At 41.1% G+C, this 16899-nt stretch overlaps 4 protein-coding genes across 4 annotated transcripts; all 4 read left to right on the forward strand.

The window, feature by feature from the left end:
- The first annotated feature begins 121 nt into the window (after window positions 1–121).
- Window positions 122–2748, forward strand: BCR41DRAFT_361370 (heat shock protein Hsp70-9). The gene is made up of 2 exons (XM_022025512.1): window positions 122–302; window positions 688–2748. Exons 1-2 carry the CDS (start codon window positions 240–242, stop codon window positions 2605–2607), a joined length of 1983 nt encoding a protein of 660 aa, XP_021877260.1. The 5' UTR covers window positions 122–239; the 3' UTR covers window positions 2608–2748.
- A 5730-nt stretch (window positions 2749–8478) lies between these two features.
- Window positions 8479–10061, forward strand: BCR41DRAFT_172753 (hypothetical protein). Its single transcript, XM_022019711.1, has 2 exons — window positions 8479–8699; window positions 8862–10061. The coding sequence occupies exons 1-2, from the start codon at window positions 8675–8677 to the stop codon at window positions 9893–9895; spliced, it is 1059 nt and encodes a 352-aa protein (XP_021877261.1). The 5' UTR covers window positions 8479–8674; the 3' UTR covers window positions 9896–10061.
- Window positions 10062–12455: 2394 nt separating this feature from the next.
- On the forward strand, window positions 12456–13870 carry BCR41DRAFT_413033 (aspartic peptidase domain-containing protein; the record flags this gene model as incomplete). Its single annotated transcript, XM_022029483.1, has 3 exons — window positions 12456–13557; window positions 13643–13750; window positions 13848–13870. 3 exons carry the CDS (start codon window positions 12456–12458, stop codon window positions 13868–13870), a joined length of 1233 nt encoding a protein of 410 aa, XP_021877262.1.
- Window positions 13871–14367: 497 nt separating this feature from the next.
- On the forward strand, window positions 14368–16830 carry BCR41DRAFT_361373 (magnesium transporter NIPA-domain-containing protein). The gene is made up of 6 exons (XM_022025513.1): window positions 14368–14768; window positions 14915–15034; window positions 15164–15254; window positions 15375–15481; window positions 15667–15720; window positions 15830–16830. The coding sequence occupies exons 1-6, from the start codon at window positions 14684–14686 to the stop codon at window positions 16801–16803; spliced, it is 1431 nt and encodes a 476-aa protein (XP_021877263.1). The 5' UTR covers window positions 14368–14683; the 3' UTR covers window positions 16804–16830.
- The last annotated feature ends 69 nt before the right edge of the window (window positions 16831–16899 follow it).

The following is a 16899-nucleotide window of genomic DNA, read 5'->3' on the forward strand; positions in this document are numbered from 1 at the left end:
CATGAAGATACACAAGAGAGAAAAAGATAGAAAAAAAAAAGTTGAATGACACAGGACATGGTTCGTGCGAGGTATTGATGTGTGAGATTTTTTTTTTTTTTTTTTTTCTCGCAAGTTCTCACTTGTTCTTTCTTTTCTTTCCTTTTTTTTTCTTATAAATATTTCCAATTTCACGACTGATCTTCTTTCTTGTGCATTTCCTACTTTCATATTCCTTACTTTTACGAAGCAAATCAACCATGTATCGCCTAGCTTCACTTGCAAGAACTGGTTGGCATGCCACTACTCATAATCCCATGCTGGTATGTGCTACTTTATTTCTTTATTTTATGGTTCAACAGTTCTTTTTGATATTCGATTTCATACGTAGTCCCCCTCACGCGTTGAAGGAGGAAATGGAATGAGCATTAAAAAAAAGGCAGTTTTTGTTCATGAGATCAGAATGCATAATTGCTGAGAGAATGCAGAGCTATATACAAACCAAGGCAAGGTCGTATACCCTGCTTTTATGCGTTTCTCCTCCTTCCCCGGTTCATGGAAGCCATAGAAAAAAAGAGAAAAGAGGTCTTCCCTTGGACTGTGTTTTTGCATGTGACTGGCAATGGGGCCTAGCTGTGGGGAAATAACATACTGACTTTTGATTCGATCTCCCCTTCATAATGACATCAATGGCATAATCAATATTAGCAACGACGCGCATATGCCGCTGCTGTACAGGGACCTGTTATTGGTATCGATCTCGGCACGACCAATTCATGTGTTAGTGTCATGGAAGGAAAGAACCCACGTGTCATTGAGAACGCAGAAGGTGCTCGCACTACACCATCAGTCGTTGCATTCACAAAGGACAATGAAATGGTCGTAGGCCAACCTGCAAAACGGCAAGCTGTTGTTAATCCCGAAAATACTATCTATGCGGTTAAACGTTTGATTGGACGTCGGTACGATGATCAGGCAGTCCAGCACGATATCAAAACAGTTCCATATAAGATTGTCAAGGCCGACAATGGCGACGCCTGGGTAGAAGCTCGTGGTAAAAAGTATTCGCCCTCTCAGATCAGTGCCTTCATCCTTGGCAAGATGAAGGACACCGCGGACGGATATCTCGGTAAAAAGGTCAAGCATGCTGTCATCACTGTCCCCGCCTATTTCAACGATGCTCAGCGTCAGGCAACCAAGGATGCAGGAACCATCGCTGGCCTGGATGTACTTCGTGTCATCAACGAACCTACGGCTGCAGCTCTAGCATTTGGCCTCGACAAGACCGCAGACAAGACCGTGGCTGTATATGATCTAGGAGGAGGTACCTTCGATATTTCGATTCTAGAGATCCAAAATGGTGTCTTCGAGGTCAAGTCTACGAATGGTGATACCGCACTCGGTGGTGAGGATTTTGATGCAACGTTGGTCAAATATGTCACCAATGAATTCAAGAAGGACCAAGGTATTGATCTTTCGAACGATCGCATGGCTATTCAGCGTATCCGTGAAGCTGTTGAAAAGGCCAAGATTGAACTGTCAAGCACGGTTCAGACAGATATCAATTTGCCATACATTACTGCTGACGCTACTGGCCCCAAGCATATCAATTTTAAGATGACGAGAGCCAAGCTGGAGGAGCTTACCAAGGATCTGATTAACCGTACGATCGAGCCCTGCAACAAGGCCATCAAGGATGCGGGCGTCAATGTGAGGGACATTGATGATGTTGTGCTTGTTGGAGGCATGTCTCGAATGCCAAAGGTGATTGAGACTGTCAAAGAGATTTTTAAGCGAGATCCTGGCAAGAGTGTTAACCCTGACGAAGCTGTCGCTATTGGTGCGGCCATCCAAGGAGGTGTCTTGGCAGGATCAGTGACTGACATCCTATTGCTAGATGTGACCCCTCTGTCACTGGGCATTGAGACCCTGGGAGGGGTTTTTACTCGACTTATCAACCGCAATACCACTATCCCTACTAAAAAGTCTCAGATCTTCTCGACTGCAGCAGATGGGCAAACCCAGGTTCAGATCAGGGTCTTCCAAGGCGAGCGTGAGCTTGTACGTGACAACAAACTTTTGGGTGATTTTAACCTCCATGGTTTGCCTCCAGCGCCCAAGGGTGTCCCACAAATCGAAGTTTCCTTTGATATCGATGCGGACGGTATCGTGAACGTAGGCGCAAAGGACAAAGCTACAGGACGTGACCAATCTATGTCAATCGTTGCATCATCAGGTCTTTCTAAAGAGGAGATTGAGAAGATGGTGGCCGACTCTGAAAAGTTTGCAGAGGCGGATCGTAAGAAGAAAGAGCAGATCGAGGCCATCAACCATGCAGAGTCTGTAATTTCGGAGACAGAGAAGAACATGGATGAATTCAAGAGTCAGTTGGATTCTTCTGAGGCTGAGAAGATCAAGGGACAGATTACGAAGCTGCGTGAGACTTTGGCCAAGGGTGACAGCTTAGAAGCCGAGGAAATCAAGAAGGAGGTAACGGATTTGCAGCAGGGAAGTCTCAAGTTGTTCGAGATGGTATACAAAAAGAACGCCGGTGGTGATGGTGGCTCTGGATCATCTGGCTCCCCTCAAGATGGTCCCACAGTTGACAACACTCCACCCAAGAACTAAAGCATTATCATTGCTTCACACTAGCTTATTTTATGTGACAGTGTATGTGTTTACGCTCTAGGGTGCTGCGCGAAGAATATGTTGTTCCACTAAGATAAAGAATTGTAAATACATAATAAACAACGACAACGATGAGCAAATGGAATAATGCTTTCTAATCCTTTATCCTAATCACTAATTGTTTGAATGGTCAAAAAATTGTACATGTGTATATATATTTGTATTTTGTGTTTGCGTCTGTAACCCACTAAGGGGGCTCAATTCGATACTCACAATTGTTTGCCACACGTGGAGCATGCACGGCATTCGTTTATTATTTTATACTATTATTATATATTAATGCATATATTACGATCTAATATATATTTCTTTGCATTGCAGTGCGGGAGGGCGAACATTGTGAGAGCGATATGAGTTTGGGTAGATCAGGCCATAAAAAAAAGAGAACCCTCGCAGAAATTACAGAAAGAGCAGGTTGTCGCACGATTGGTAGATCTGTTGTGGATGGATGGATTAGACGCCGTCCGTTCAACAGACAAAGACATCATTGAACATTAAAAAGGCATCAGAAATGAATCGACGACAAGCAAATTTGTAACAACAATGAGATGCAGGGCACTGTACCACAGGAAAAGGGATTGAAGTATTATATTATGCATGCATCATTGTACATGTGTATTGCGTGGTAAATACACATTTTCGACCACCGTTTCAGGGCCAAGGGATCCTAATTCACTCCATCGACCAAATAGCTCACCAGAGATGGCCTGGGATGGTCTGGGTAGATGGCCTTTATGCCATTCTGTTTTTGTGCACAAAGCAGCCGAGAACGATTAAAAAAAATTAAAAAAAAAAAAAAAAAAAAAAAAAAAGGAAAGCCATCATCGGAGCTTGCGATAATGAAAATACATATAATACGATTTGTTATCATATTTCTTCTAAATCTGTATCACCATACGCCATCGATTCAAAAAAAAAAAAAAAAAAAAAAATACAATAGTGCGAACAGACACAAGGACACAACAAACACAAATGTGCTCAGAAGGCCATGGAATCGTATCAGCGATAAAATGGATACTAATAAAAAAAAATAAAACGAAATAAATGCTTCCTGTAAACGCCACACGGACAAAGAGCCATACGAGGCGATGAGACCATCCATCCATGTGGGCATGGATGTGCAGATGGCGCTCTTGAGACTGTTAGTCTGTAGTGATGCTTATATCATTTCCAAATAATAAATGCATGTTTGTATATATACATTTATTGTATACATTTATATATACATGCAAGTGATCAATGATTAAAGGCTATTCCTGTCCCTGAAGCACCTGAGGCAGGCAAGGGGTTTGGAGAGATCGGATACAAGCTGATAGTCTAAATTCTTGGTCCAATATTTTCTACAGTCTATATGGCTCTTTTTCGGCCTATTTCTTTGTGATGGACGATTATGAGTATGTATATATATATTAAAAAAAAAAAAAAAAAAAAAGGCGAAAGAATAGAGAAGGCTCTCGACCATTTTTTTTTTTTTTTAAATGGCTGAACCGTAGCTCGATCTTGCCCACTGTGCAAAGTCAGTCCCGTTGCTCTCAGAAGATGCAGCTCTTTCATATGACATGTATACATGACCATGTAATTGCATGTATTAAAACCGGCAATATATATATATATATATTTGAATACAAATGCATTATTGAATATATAGCTTGTTAGTAAATACATAGTCATCAATACACTCCAGAAAAGCTTCTTCCAAAGTTATATTAAAGGATACGACTTAGACTTTAAGTCAAGCATGAGGAACAGAAAGAATTGGCGTAGGCGTCTCCTCCGTGTTTGCATTGCTTTTTTTTTCTTTTTTTTTTTTACCAAGGCCCGCATAATAAGAGCACAAAGAAAGGGACCAGCCGGCCACTAAAAATCCATTCCATTTTTTATTAAATTAAAACAAAACTTCCCATCGGGCACTATACATACTTCACCTCTCCATCAGACCACTATTTTTGAAATGAAACTTTTTTTTTTTTTTTTTTTTTATTTTAGTTCTAACAAGTCTTATTTTATATTAAAGATTTGTAACCTCACGATCTAAATCCTGAAAGAGTTAATCAGCTGCCTTCATTCTCCCCTTTTTTTTTCTGTCCTTGTACATGAGCGATCTCCATGAAGATCGTGGTCTTGTCTCTCTGATGGGCTATGATAAAGTAAACAAGGAAGGTTTTTTTTTTTTCTTGTTCCAACAAACTTGTTTTGGAAATCCACTTCAGCCTAGGCTTCCACTTTTTTTTTTTTTGTCCGCGCATGAAAAAAGAATAAATTACAAAGGTGTCGTATTCAGTGTAGTGTATAATAATACACAATGGGGCAGGACTTTGCCCAACAACAGTAGGGATCGGTCCCTGAATAATGGGTGAACTAAACTTCCTTCCTACACATGAACTTTACACTTCAGTCCAGTCTCAAATAAGGGCACACACCCCGCTGCATCCATTTTTTTTTTTGTCTTTGTAACACCATTCATGCAGGACGACAATGTCCTTCATATGAACGTGAATTACTAGAACATGAGCAGTTCAAACAAAAACAAAACATGGGTAAGGATCCCAATTGCGTTTAAATATGCTTTCTTCGCGAATCCGCTATGAATTCAAATATGACGGCATAACGAATGCCTATTCTAGGACGAGCGGAGCAAAGGAAGGCTTTCTTTTACTATGGGTATGGTAGTATGGTGTTATGACACTTTATGAATATATGGTGATAGAGATGGAAATGGTGATCGATTATGGAATAACAACGTTATAGCTGTGGCAGTCGAGAGGCCAGGATGATGTTGTTGGTTGGGACGGTCTAGGAAGGGGATAGAATGGAATAGATGGGCTGACCAGGGGTGAAAATCAATTAGTCATTTTATCGATTACAGGACGGAGTATCCAGGCATTGCGTCGACATAGACATATGTGTTGTTATTGTTTACTTTTGTGTAGCTTTTACAAGCATTGACATTGACATTCATGGTGGTTGGTCAAGCCATTTCATTCATGCCCAAGCTCTATGGCCTACGACTCTAAATAATGCATAGCTATCCTTTTCAAACGAACAAAAAAGTTACTTTTATCGTTAATATATTTCTGTAACCGTCTGTTTATATATAATAATGATAATAATAATAAAAGTGTGTATATAATGAGCAGATCGATTGGAAAGCTATCAGGTCTCGCTTTACTCTATCAGTTTTGCTGGTATATATTTATATATGAATATATACTTTTATATAACAGAAGGTTCGTGTTTATTCAGTTATACAGATTAGAATGTATTTATATATTTGTACTATGGAGTTTTTTGTATTAACAAACACTAAATCATGTATTAAACGGGAAATGAACGACCAACACAATGTTGCAGTAAATATCGCCGAACAAGACAAAAACAAATCAATTATTATTAAAAAAGACTGCATGCCTTCTGATACTAACCATTCTCACAGAGAAGACCTTTATGAAATATGTATTTCTATATGTGGAATGAACAAGTAAGAGACATATATATATACTATAATCAAACAGGGTTGCTCCACATCCTGACTAGGAATCAATATCAAAAACACCCTGATCCGTTCATTCATTTGGTATCTTGACTATTGACTGTATCAGCTAGTGCCTGCAGGCGATCTATCCTGATGTAGTAGTGAATGAGCATTATAAAATAAAAATTAAAAAGTGTATATTACAAATACAATTAAATATACATTTTATGTACCTGTCCCCATATATTCCAAGACTAAAAAAAAAAAAAAAAAAAAAATTAGAGTGCCTGGCATGCGACATGCATGTATCGACACAATGTACAACCGTTTTACCGTATCCAAGTCATTGGCATCAAGCAATGCGGCCCATCGGGAGAGACCGATAACACAATATATATACTTAATATACTTGATAGGATAGGACAGCATATTCAAACACCGTTAGTCTATATTAAAGTAATATTTCTTCTCTCCTTCCCTTCTCCATGTCGTGGTATGTTTTAAAGAGTTATTTAGGGATTCGAAAGAGGGGAGAGGAATAGCAATGGCTGTATGGTATTACACAGAGAGAAGGAGGAAGAAGGAGGGAAGAGCATAATTAAATTTGTGGCAAGAGTTAACTTTCGACGCCATTGTAAGCCTCGGCATCCCCAGCGTTTTCATTTCACTCACCTACATTACACCGTTGAGTCTTCCTAGAACAGACTGTGATGCAAACGTTCTCTGGAGAAGAAGGAAGATGATTGAATAACAGTAATAATATAACAATAGTAATAGAGTTACAACGAAGTAAACCACTCATTATTTTTTAATTTTTTTTTTTTTTACCTTTGTGCTAACTAAAATGGCACAGTTGGTCTGGAAAGTAAAAATCCAACTTGGCGGACAAAAAAAAAAAAAAAAGCTAGACGGTGAGGATGAATGGTGAGATTGTGAATGGATAGGGGGAGGGGGTCAAAGAGAGCGAGGGAGTAGGCTCTCGTCCAAGCTCTCAGTCTCTCACAAGTATTCCGGACGAGAACAGTGGCCGTGGCGACATTAACTATTTAATATGGATGATCATTCATTTTATTGATCCTTAATGTTTTGTTATTGTTATTGTCGTTCTGTTATTTATGCCCGCCTTTTTCTTTTCTTTTCCTTTATCTCTTCTTTCTTTTTTCTTCTTTCTTTCTTCTCTTTTTGTTTGTACTCTCAATCCATCGCTTGATCCTTGTCCTACACCCCGCTATTGCGTACTCTCTTCCAGCAGCTACTTTGCTTTTTAAATTTCATCCTTCATTCCCTCCTTCATCCCTATCTTTACCACCAACATTCTATCATTCCTCCTGTTTATTTCATTTCTCCACTTTATTTACTTTACCCTCCCTAATCTCTGACCTTCTACTCTTTTTTTTGTCTTTTGAGTGCTCCCGCCAACGACGCTGCTGTTACAAAAAAAAAAAAAATTCCCAGTAACTCAATATTTGTTTTTCATTCGCCCTCACTGGCTACCTCCTTTATTATTGGTTTTCGACCGTGTCAATCATATTATTGCCAACCAAAGCCTTGCCCGTGCAGGCCCAAACAGGTACGACAATGCAAAAGATAATCTTTTTACTTTATTTTGTTAACATCTGTTGCCAAAATATGACTTGAGGCACTGCCTCTTTTTTTTTTTTTTTTTTTTTTTTTTTCCAAGAAACTATTGATGTCGACTCTCAATATAGAATTCCTTGCATCTCACATATTGGAGTTAAAAGACTTTATGCATACAGTCTTGAGACTGGACAATGGGACAGGTTGGAGTGGGATGGAGAGAGAAAACACTTGAGTAAAACAAATTAACCAAATACGAGGATTTGGAAAGAGGAACTGCATGGCTTTTTTTATTTGTTTATGGTTACATGCTTGCCATTCTTGAGATCAATTGAATGGTCTTCGCCCTGTGCGCCATGGTTGCATACATCCATTCTTTATGCTATTTTTTTATTTTATTTTTTTAATACAATTTGTGCCCGGACCTCTTGGCTTTTAATGGCGAGTGTCCCCATCACCATCTCGGCATTCCAGCCCCCAGTTATTCTTTCAAGGTTCTCCTGCTCTATTCGCTCGAATCCCTTGATGAGCACTTCATTCAGCCTCAACCCTCTATCAATCTGAACTCCTTCTCTTCTTATTGCTCATATATTATATGCTTGGTTAGTCATCTGCCAGGCTATTCTTGATGTCTCTCCTGCTTTCAATACGACTGCCCGTTTTGGAATAACCGCTGTTTCTACCGGCTCCCTAATGGGTTCCCCTCCCCCTTAATTTTTTGTGGTTGTGTTTGGATGCGTAATGCACAAAGGAGAGAAAGAAAACACATCATACACAGAGCTTTTGATGAGCATGCTGTGCTTGTGACCTTATGGAACTGCATCAGCACTAGTGTCGCCTTCAACATGTTACAGTAATACATGCTAAAAGTAAAACGAGTGCCCATCATTGTCCCCTTTTTTTGTTATTGTTAATACCCATTCTCCCTGGATCAACCACAGCAAGGAGGAAGGAGAAATGTTCAATAGACACTTGCCCAAATGTATCTCCGTATCTGGCATTCCTTTTTTTTTTTTTTTTTTTTTTTTTTTTTTGGCTATGCTTCTTATTTCCTAGACATGGTTCGAGAGACGCAGCACAGTATATATGCCGACTTGATTCACTTACAGTATCTGTCTATCTTTTTTTATTTTATTATCCACAGACCAAAAACCTACAACAGTATCATCGATGGGTGCCATCCAATCGTACCTTGCGGCCGATCTTGTCATGCCGCATCCCCCACATTCATCACGTCCATACGAGCCTGTGCAGGCATATTGCCAGATGTTAGAATCTCTGATTCAGAAGCGGTATCAGGAAGCCCTGGCATACTGTACCCCTGCTACCTCACAACCCTGTCTTCGTATCTACCGCAATTGGCATCCTGACGATCAACAGCGTAAAGAAAAGCAGCTGGAACACATCCAGAGCAGGTTCTTGCTCTCATACCCTGCTGAAAAATACAACCTAATTCGGGAGGATGATCACTCTCCTATCGTTAATCCTTTTTTCAATCTCTCTGGCTTGTTCTTTTGCGCGACTGGATCGCCTCTGAACAGCGACAAGGATGGCGCTAACGCAGGTGGTCCTGTTCAAACATCACCTTACGGCACAACACGATTCCAGGTCGAGTTTGGTCAACTTCAGAGGATGCTTTTCCCTAGCTTCAAACTCTACTTTGCAGATCACTACAAAGTCGTTGGTGATTGGTACATTCAGTTGATTGTAGTTCCCAGCTGGAACGTCAGGCTTGAAGAGCAGTGTGTCCAGCAGGGCATGGTTGAACTCGACATCAGGTCTAACCCATTCTTTTACCGCGCAGATGATGGCCAGTACTGGGTCAGCAATTCTCCAAAACTCTGGATGGAGCTCTTTATTGGATGTGATACCATTCCCACTACTGATATGGGCGAGGTTGTCGAAAGTCGACTGCATGAAAAGGTTCGAAAAACCCGGAACCGTATGACAGAACAGGAAGAGCGAGAGAGACACGCTCGGGTCATTGAGAATGTTGCTAGAGACCTTACTAGGCTGGCTGAAGGTCTGAGGCAGGGATTAGGTCCAGTCGATCATGAGCTAGTTGATTTGACATATGGTCTGTCAATGGCTCGGACACAGCTGGGAGTAATGCAATCTGGTCCAGGTAGCTTACCTCATGTTGAGATGGAACATAAGGAGCAGTCTCGCGAGGAATGAAAGGTCTTGCCGTGATGCTGATGTCAACATTGGGAATATAAGACGTCTCGTCGTTGCCATCGTTTCTCCCACCTTTTTTTTTTTTCTTGGTTGCTTCCCATTCTTGTTTCATTCTTTTTCTTTCTTATTCTTGCTGCCCAATTCTTCATCTCAAACCTGCAGTCGTTGCATTGCTTCTCTTCTCGCATTTTTTCTTTCTTTTGTTGCTGCTGTATTGATATTTATATATATATGACGTTTCTCAATCATCATACCACTTACCCATTGGCCTATTTCGTATCCATATCCATTTTATCATTGTAATATCACTATTCCAACTGTTTACCTTTGCTATGTCGCCTCTTTTGGTTCTCTTTGCTTGTTCTTGCTTCATTGGGATCCGGTGTCGCGAAATATACCACACGTGTTGCGATCTTTCATCCAAAAACCTTTTTTTTGCATCCAATGAACAACACGTCAAAATAAGTGAAGATACGAAAAACAAAAAGATAAAATTGGCATAAGATGCTCATTTGGATACTACAATAATCACTAAACAATATATCGTAATTTTAGTCCTATTAAAGCTAAAAAAAAAAAAAAATGAAACGCTTAGTCTTTGTAACAATGCAATTGAAAATAGTTTAGTCCAAGTTATAGTGCTTTGGCATGCTGCTCTTTGTTGCTTGAATGTTTGTTACAACAATTAACCTTGTTTTAACATTTACAAAGTTAAATTAATTCATAGAAATCATGTATCACACACATGCATGCTTGTCAAATGAATTAATGTGGTAAGAATCACATTCAGTGTAATGTTTATTTTGATTGGGCCTGTTTCTAGTATAGCGCTGGATCAGGTCAGGAAGCACAGGCCGAAAGACAGGAATGCACAATTGCCCAACAGCCTGCCTATTTTGACATGCATACATGCACGGATGCACTTATCAAACAGCCTTCGACTTCAGCTCCCCTTGTACGCACGACGCCTAGACACTTATTAGCCTACTGGGTCGTCTGCATGCATAATTACTAACCAATAGAGGAACAAATTAAAAATATAAACTGTATGTTTAACGGTCCATCACAATTGGCTGATGGATATTGTCAATAACTATAGACCTTCCTTACTTATCCTCTCTCCTTGTTACCCTAAAAACCTCTTTTTCCTGTCTGATAAGCTTGAAAGCATATTGTATTTCTCCTTAAACTCCCTCTCCTTCCCCTTTCCTTTTCATCTGAAACAAAAATAACAAAAGAAAAGAGTGCAAATCCAAAAAAAAAAAAAAAAAAAAAAAAAAAAGAAAAAAAGGAGGGGGCGATTGCTTTATTTCCCAATGCCCACAAAGCTTGAGCATGTCTCTCATCTTCTTACCCCGGCTTCATCCAAAGTACGGAGTAATACAAAGCTGACATTATGGCCGAGTCTGCTCATGAAACTCTGTCTTGCTCTCACTCTTGGCCCATCCATTTTCACACATTTTTCTAGCCCGTCATTACATACTCATTCTCTCGTACCAATAACACCGCTGTGCAGTGCAGCGCCGGCATTTTGGTCACCTATTGCAGATGCTCTTGGGAATCCAGACGACCCCTGGGATATCCTTTCCGGCAAGACGTGTGATCAACCCGCATCTGAAGTAAACAGTAGCGGCATCAATGGCTCATCGCCTGCACATGCTGGCACATTGCAAACGAGCAATACCGGAGTAAAACCTCAAAATAACTCGAAAGTTATTGATCCAAATCCTCAACTTCTCACCACAGCAGCTGACTATGGAGTCGTTCACCTTGACCTTGAAGGCGATCCTAATTGTGATTACACAGCCAAAGTTAGGGTTGCTGGATCAGAGGTACCTGTGATTCCTTTTTTTATCCTTCATGCTATGCCACTATTTGGACAGCAGTAACACAAAAAATGAGTCCTAATTCTAGAAGCCACGTTTCGCTTTCGGCTAACTAGTACAATGTAATCATTGACACAGGGAGTGCTCACTTTGCCATTGCTTCCAGTGCTTGCCAGGACTGCATTATTCCTCGCAAGGGTCATTATCAACAAGGCGAGGAAGAGGAAATACCCATTGATCCAGATTGCACCCTAATAGGTGATCTAGGTTCGTATGAAAGCTGTGTGATGCCGGTATCTTATGATCATAATCATGATCTATTCAACTTCATCAACCAGCGCTCAGAATACGTCGCTCACGCTGATCCGCAAGTGCCTATTTTAACAACATCACCTACATCTTCTTCAGAAGCTATGTGGATACATGCTACTACAGAAGTGCCTGTGCCAACCCCAATATTATCAATTTTGCCACAACCTGCTCTCTCGACGACGTCTACCAGGTTCAATTATGTTTTATCGTTGTGGAATAGCTCCAGCACGGTTGTGGCAATAAACAGACAACCAATGGCACTGCGCTTGCAGCTGAATGGTGATGACTGGAATGAGGGCTGTTCCTCTGGTTTCAAAAAGCATTTACGAGCAACGCAACCATACCTCTTGTCAGCCATACCCACAGCAATCCATTCTCTTTTATCGAGAATCAATACCAATATTGTCATACCAACACTTACCATGGTGATACCCGCTACCAGGACTGGTTCTAGTAGCCCTTTGATATTACGTTCTAGTAAAACTGCACCCATACACGGTCCTACGATTGTAACGACAACACTAGCAGCAGTAGGCCAGTTCAAGCCTCCATTTGTAAATCGCACGCGTCGCATGGAAAGACGTCTGGTTGCAGCCCCGGCAAAGGATCTATACCCACTCTCTGAAACGTCTCGTGATATTGGCGAACATGTTCGTGTGAGCTATGGGCTGTCAACCCATTCTGTTGGATGGGATGGTGTGCAAACTTCAGACTTAATGACCATGGAGATGGCCAAAGTTAGTCTTCAACAAGTATCAAATACTACAGGCCTATCATCATTACCAACTTTGGGGGCTTCAAATGGCGGAAAGAAGCCTTCAGGCATAAAAGGGATCATAGAGAAAGAGACTAATGTAGGATTTGTAGCAATCGTCGAAAACAAAGGGTTCTTTAGCCAGGAGTGTGGAGCACAGCACGGTATCTGGGGTCTCGGTTACCGATCTTTGAGCGCCGACCAGAGACCAACATTGTTTGGCACTCTATCGGCAGCTATGAAGATCCCTAATGGGTTTGCCCTTCAGCTCTGTGGAAGGGTCTCAAATACAACCAAGTCTGGCAATATGTTCCTAGGTGGTTTCTCTTCAGCTCATCTGGCAGAGCCTATGCAATTTGTGCCACTGGTGAGAAAGGACTGGTACCAGGTTCAACTGGATGGGTTCAAGGTGATGGGAGAGCCTATACAAGGGATGCAGAACTTGAATCTACCCAAGACGATTGTCGACAGTGGCACAACCAATATCATCATGAGTCATTACAATCTTCGGTTCTTGATTCAATCCTTGGCTCAGTCTGGGATCGTACGCTGGTCACCTTTGATTCCTGATCAGGACATCAGTGACTTCTGGTTCCAGAATGCTGTCCTCCGTTTGCCACGTTCCAGTTTTCGGGTCTCCACAGTGGCTAGAGCTGTTGAAGCCGTCATCTCTGGTGTTTCGATCCCCATTTACACATCTAGCTTTCTAAAGATTAAACCTGTTCCTGCAGGCCAGGCACCAGAGGGTTACGTTGACTTTTGGTGGCATGGTATGTTGATGAATTGCTTTTTTTTTTTTTTTTTTTTTTTTTTTTAGTTGGCTTACCTTTTTTATTCTTTTGTCTATATACATAGGGTTTTCGTCAAGTACTCCTGCCGATATGATTGAGGCGGAAGAAGCTAGTGGAGGGGCAGTGATTCCAGGCAGTGTAGGCACAATCTTGGGAGAAACACTGTTTACAGGTAAAATTGTCTATTTTGAGCGTGGCAATGAAGATGCGCGACCAGGGGATACAGATTTTGGGCGAATCGGGTTCGGGCGTGGTAAAAACTGTTATAGGCCTGCAGATCATGCTTCTGTAGATGTGCTAGCCAATGGAGGCAAGATAGCTGACATTACTGAATCCAGACCTGTGCGTGTGACAGCAACTGGAACAGGACTGAACAATGTCCCCATTGGCGACACATGGCATACACAGCCATCTGGAGCACTGCCGCCTGAGACTACTTTCTTCGATACTCATTTTCATGGCTTGCCAGGGCCAGCTCGCATATTGGGGAGTGCTTCCCAACTATGTCAAAGACTGAATCCTTGGTATAGTGTCATATTGGGGCTTTTCATGGTCATGATTTCTGTCAATATCTAAAGTAATGGCAATAAAAGTCAAAAGATGCAGTCAAATAGTGATTGCATCATTATTGTTGGCTAAATCCATTAAAGTCTCACCTAGACCAATTTCGCATGGACCATGTGAAGGATTTGATGGAGAAGGCTTTGTAAGCCATTCTTCTTGGCACATAATATGATCATGATGGTGTGGCTAACATATTCTAATAAATTCACTTTTGTCCTGACCGTATTTCATTTCTTTTCCTCCTTCCTTGTTCATTTTTCTTCGACCTTGTGTGCTTCTCAAATATTGATTACCATTGATCACCATTGATCTCTCACTCCCATCCTTCCTTCATTGCTCTGAAGATCCCCATAGACACTCTGCACCCATCCTTGTCCCCTCACGGCCAACCAGCACTGATTCTATCCACTTACCAATAACATTTGCATAGCTCTTATTCATCTTCATTTGACATCCTTTTACCCTTTACATTCCACTCCAATATCTTCTGGTTCCTTTCTTCGTCCTCTAACTCTTTTATTATTTGGAGATCCATAACGACATGGCAGATAGTTCAGCAGACAACAATCCTAATCCTCCACCGACCTACTATAAATTCATCGGCATGGCCTTAGCTGTGTCCAGCGGTAAGCAGTAACACTAATCTCCATCCCTGCTCATACCTAATTCCGGAACAACTTGCGAGTATCGTCGCCATACCGCTACCATTGTATAACACATACACACTGGGCATAATCTGATGGATTTTCTTTTTTTGTTCCTTTGGGTATAGGCATATTTATCGGCTCTTCCTTTGTCCTGAAGAAAAAAGGATTACTACGGAGCAGTGCAGTAGCAGGAGAAGGGCATGCATACCTTAGATCTATACTATGGTGGACAGGCATGGTAATGAGTAAGTTGGTTCGCTCTATACAGTCCATAATTCATGTAAGATGCATCATGACAGCAACTTTTGGTCAAAACTAATTTTCTCTCTCTCCTCTCTCTCTTATATATTTATTTTTTTTTTTTTAAAAAAAAGTGATTGTTGGTGAGATATGTAACTTTATTGCCTACTCTTTCGCACCAGCACTTATCGTAACACCTCTCGGGGCACTCAGTGTGGTCGTCTGGTAAAGCAGGCAAAAAAATCGTAATGCGAAACGAGTACTGCTAAATGAGAATGATATTCAACTAACGTTTATGAATTTTTTTTATCTCTTATGTATCCATATTTGTTATCATTTTATCAGCGCTGTCTTGTCATCCATGGTTCTCAAAGAGAAACTCAGTTTGACTGGCAAAATTGGATGCGCTCTCTGTATTGTTGGAGCAGTCGTCATTGTTCTTCATGCACCAGGTAGCCCCTATTGACATCATCTAATATATGCACTATGTGTCGTCAGTGTAACTTTTTAACTTTTTTTTTTTTTTTTTTTTTTTTTTTTTCTTTTAATCACTTGAATAATGGATACATTGGATACACTAAACTATGAATGGAATCGATACCGCTTATTTGTCAATGTTACAACACTATAAAAACAGCCCAGGCAGCAGTAACTGATATTGATCAGTTTAAGAGATTTGTGATACAGCCAGGTATCGATTCTGTCAAATCCATCCAGTATACAGAGCACCAAACCAAAGATGATTGAGCATTTAACATCCTAACCGAGTTTTAATTTCTTGGCTTCTGATTTGCTTCAAGGTTTTTTGGTCTACATGTGTTTGGTCATCATTGGAAGCCTGGCAATTTTGTGGAGACTTGCCCCAAAATATGGCAAGAAACATCTTCTAGTTTATGTCTCTGTTTGTTCGTTGATCGGATCGCTTTCTGTTGTAGCGACTCAAGGATTGGGGGCTGCCATTGTTCTCAATATCACCACAGGAACACCTCAGTTCAACCATTGGTTCATCTATGTCACCATAATCTTTGTCGCCTGCACCCTCATTACAGAAATCAACTATTTGAACAAGGCTCTCAATCTGTTCAACACTGCCATAGTCACTCCTGTTTATTATGTATTCTTCACGGGCGCCACGTTGGTAGCTTCTGTGATCTTGTTTCAGGGATTTTCAGCAAGCGCTATTTCCATTATGACAGTCGTCATGGGATTCATTGTCATCTGTGCTGGCGTTGTACTTCTTCAGACCTCTAAATCTGCTGCGCTCTCAGAGGCAATCATCAAACCAGGAAGCAGTTTAGACATGCACGCAGAAGAGGACATTGCAAGCACCAATACGGACAGCGAAAAGGATGATCTAGAACTGGAGCCGGGTCCTATTGGTGTGCGTGCTGTACCCTTTGTTGCCATTCGTGAGATGGTCAGAGCTAGTACGATGCCTAGCACTTCTACTACGTCTGTTACAGGCCATGGACAAAACTGCGATGGCGAAGGAGCTCACTCTATCCATGACGACCACTATACCAACGCAAAGTTTTTTAATCGATTGAGACGGCGCTCTGAATATTCCTTGGCTTCCAGTTCAACACATGGTCAGAATCTGCATTTTCCACAACATGGAAATGCCGCGGTGCCTCAGGATGAATCAAGCGGACAAGTTAGTAGTTCATCACCACCTAGGCCAGCGGCCTTAGCCCCAATTTCAGAAAAAGCAGAATACAATGAGAAAGACGATCCGATCTCGGAGACGATACCCAGTTATGAGCCACCTAAATAGTGACTTCAACTCCCTGCCCTTCCCTCAATTTTTTTTTTTTTTTTTTTTTTTGCTGTGTATATAATAAATTTCATTTGAAGATCTAGTCACACTAAG

The sequence above is a fragment of the Lobosporangium transversale genome (assembly GCF_002105155.1).
Source record: "Lobosporangium transversale strain NRRL 3116 chromosome Unknown BCR41scaffold_48, whole genome shotgun sequence".
Lineage (NCBI taxonomy): Eukaryota > Fungi > Mortierellomycota > Mortierellomycetes > Mortierellales > Mortierellaceae > Lobosporangium > Lobosporangium transversale.

Bases quoted from the DNA above. Each gene is read 5' to 3' on its own strand.
- BCR41DRAFT_361370 (XM_022025512.1), top strand. From the start codon at position 240: ATGTATCGCCTAGCTTCACTTGCAAGAACTGGTTGGCATGCCACTACT. The intron at 303-687 runs GTATGTGCTACT...AATCAATATTAG, and splicing joins CTACTCATAATCCCATGCTG to CAACGACGCGCATATGCCGC.
- BCR41DRAFT_172753 (XM_022019711.1), top strand. From the start codon at position 8,675: ATGTTCAATAGACACTTGCCCAAAT. The intron at 8,700-8,861 runs GTATCTCCGTAT...TATTATCCACAG, and splicing joins CAATAGACACTTGCCCAAAT to ACCAAAAACCTACAACAGTA.
- BCR41DRAFT_361373 (XM_022025513.1), top strand. From the start codon at position 14,684: ATGGCAGATAGTTCAGCAGACAACAATCCTAATCCTCCACCGACCTAC. The intron at 15,255-15,374 runs GTAAAGCAGGCA...TCATTTTATCAG, and splicing joins GCACTCAGTGTGGTCGTCTG to CGCTGTCTTGTCATCCATGG. The intron at 15,721-15,829 runs GTATCGATTCTG...ATTTGCTTCAAG, and splicing joins GAGATTTGTGATACAGCCAG to GTTTTTTGGTCTACATGTGT.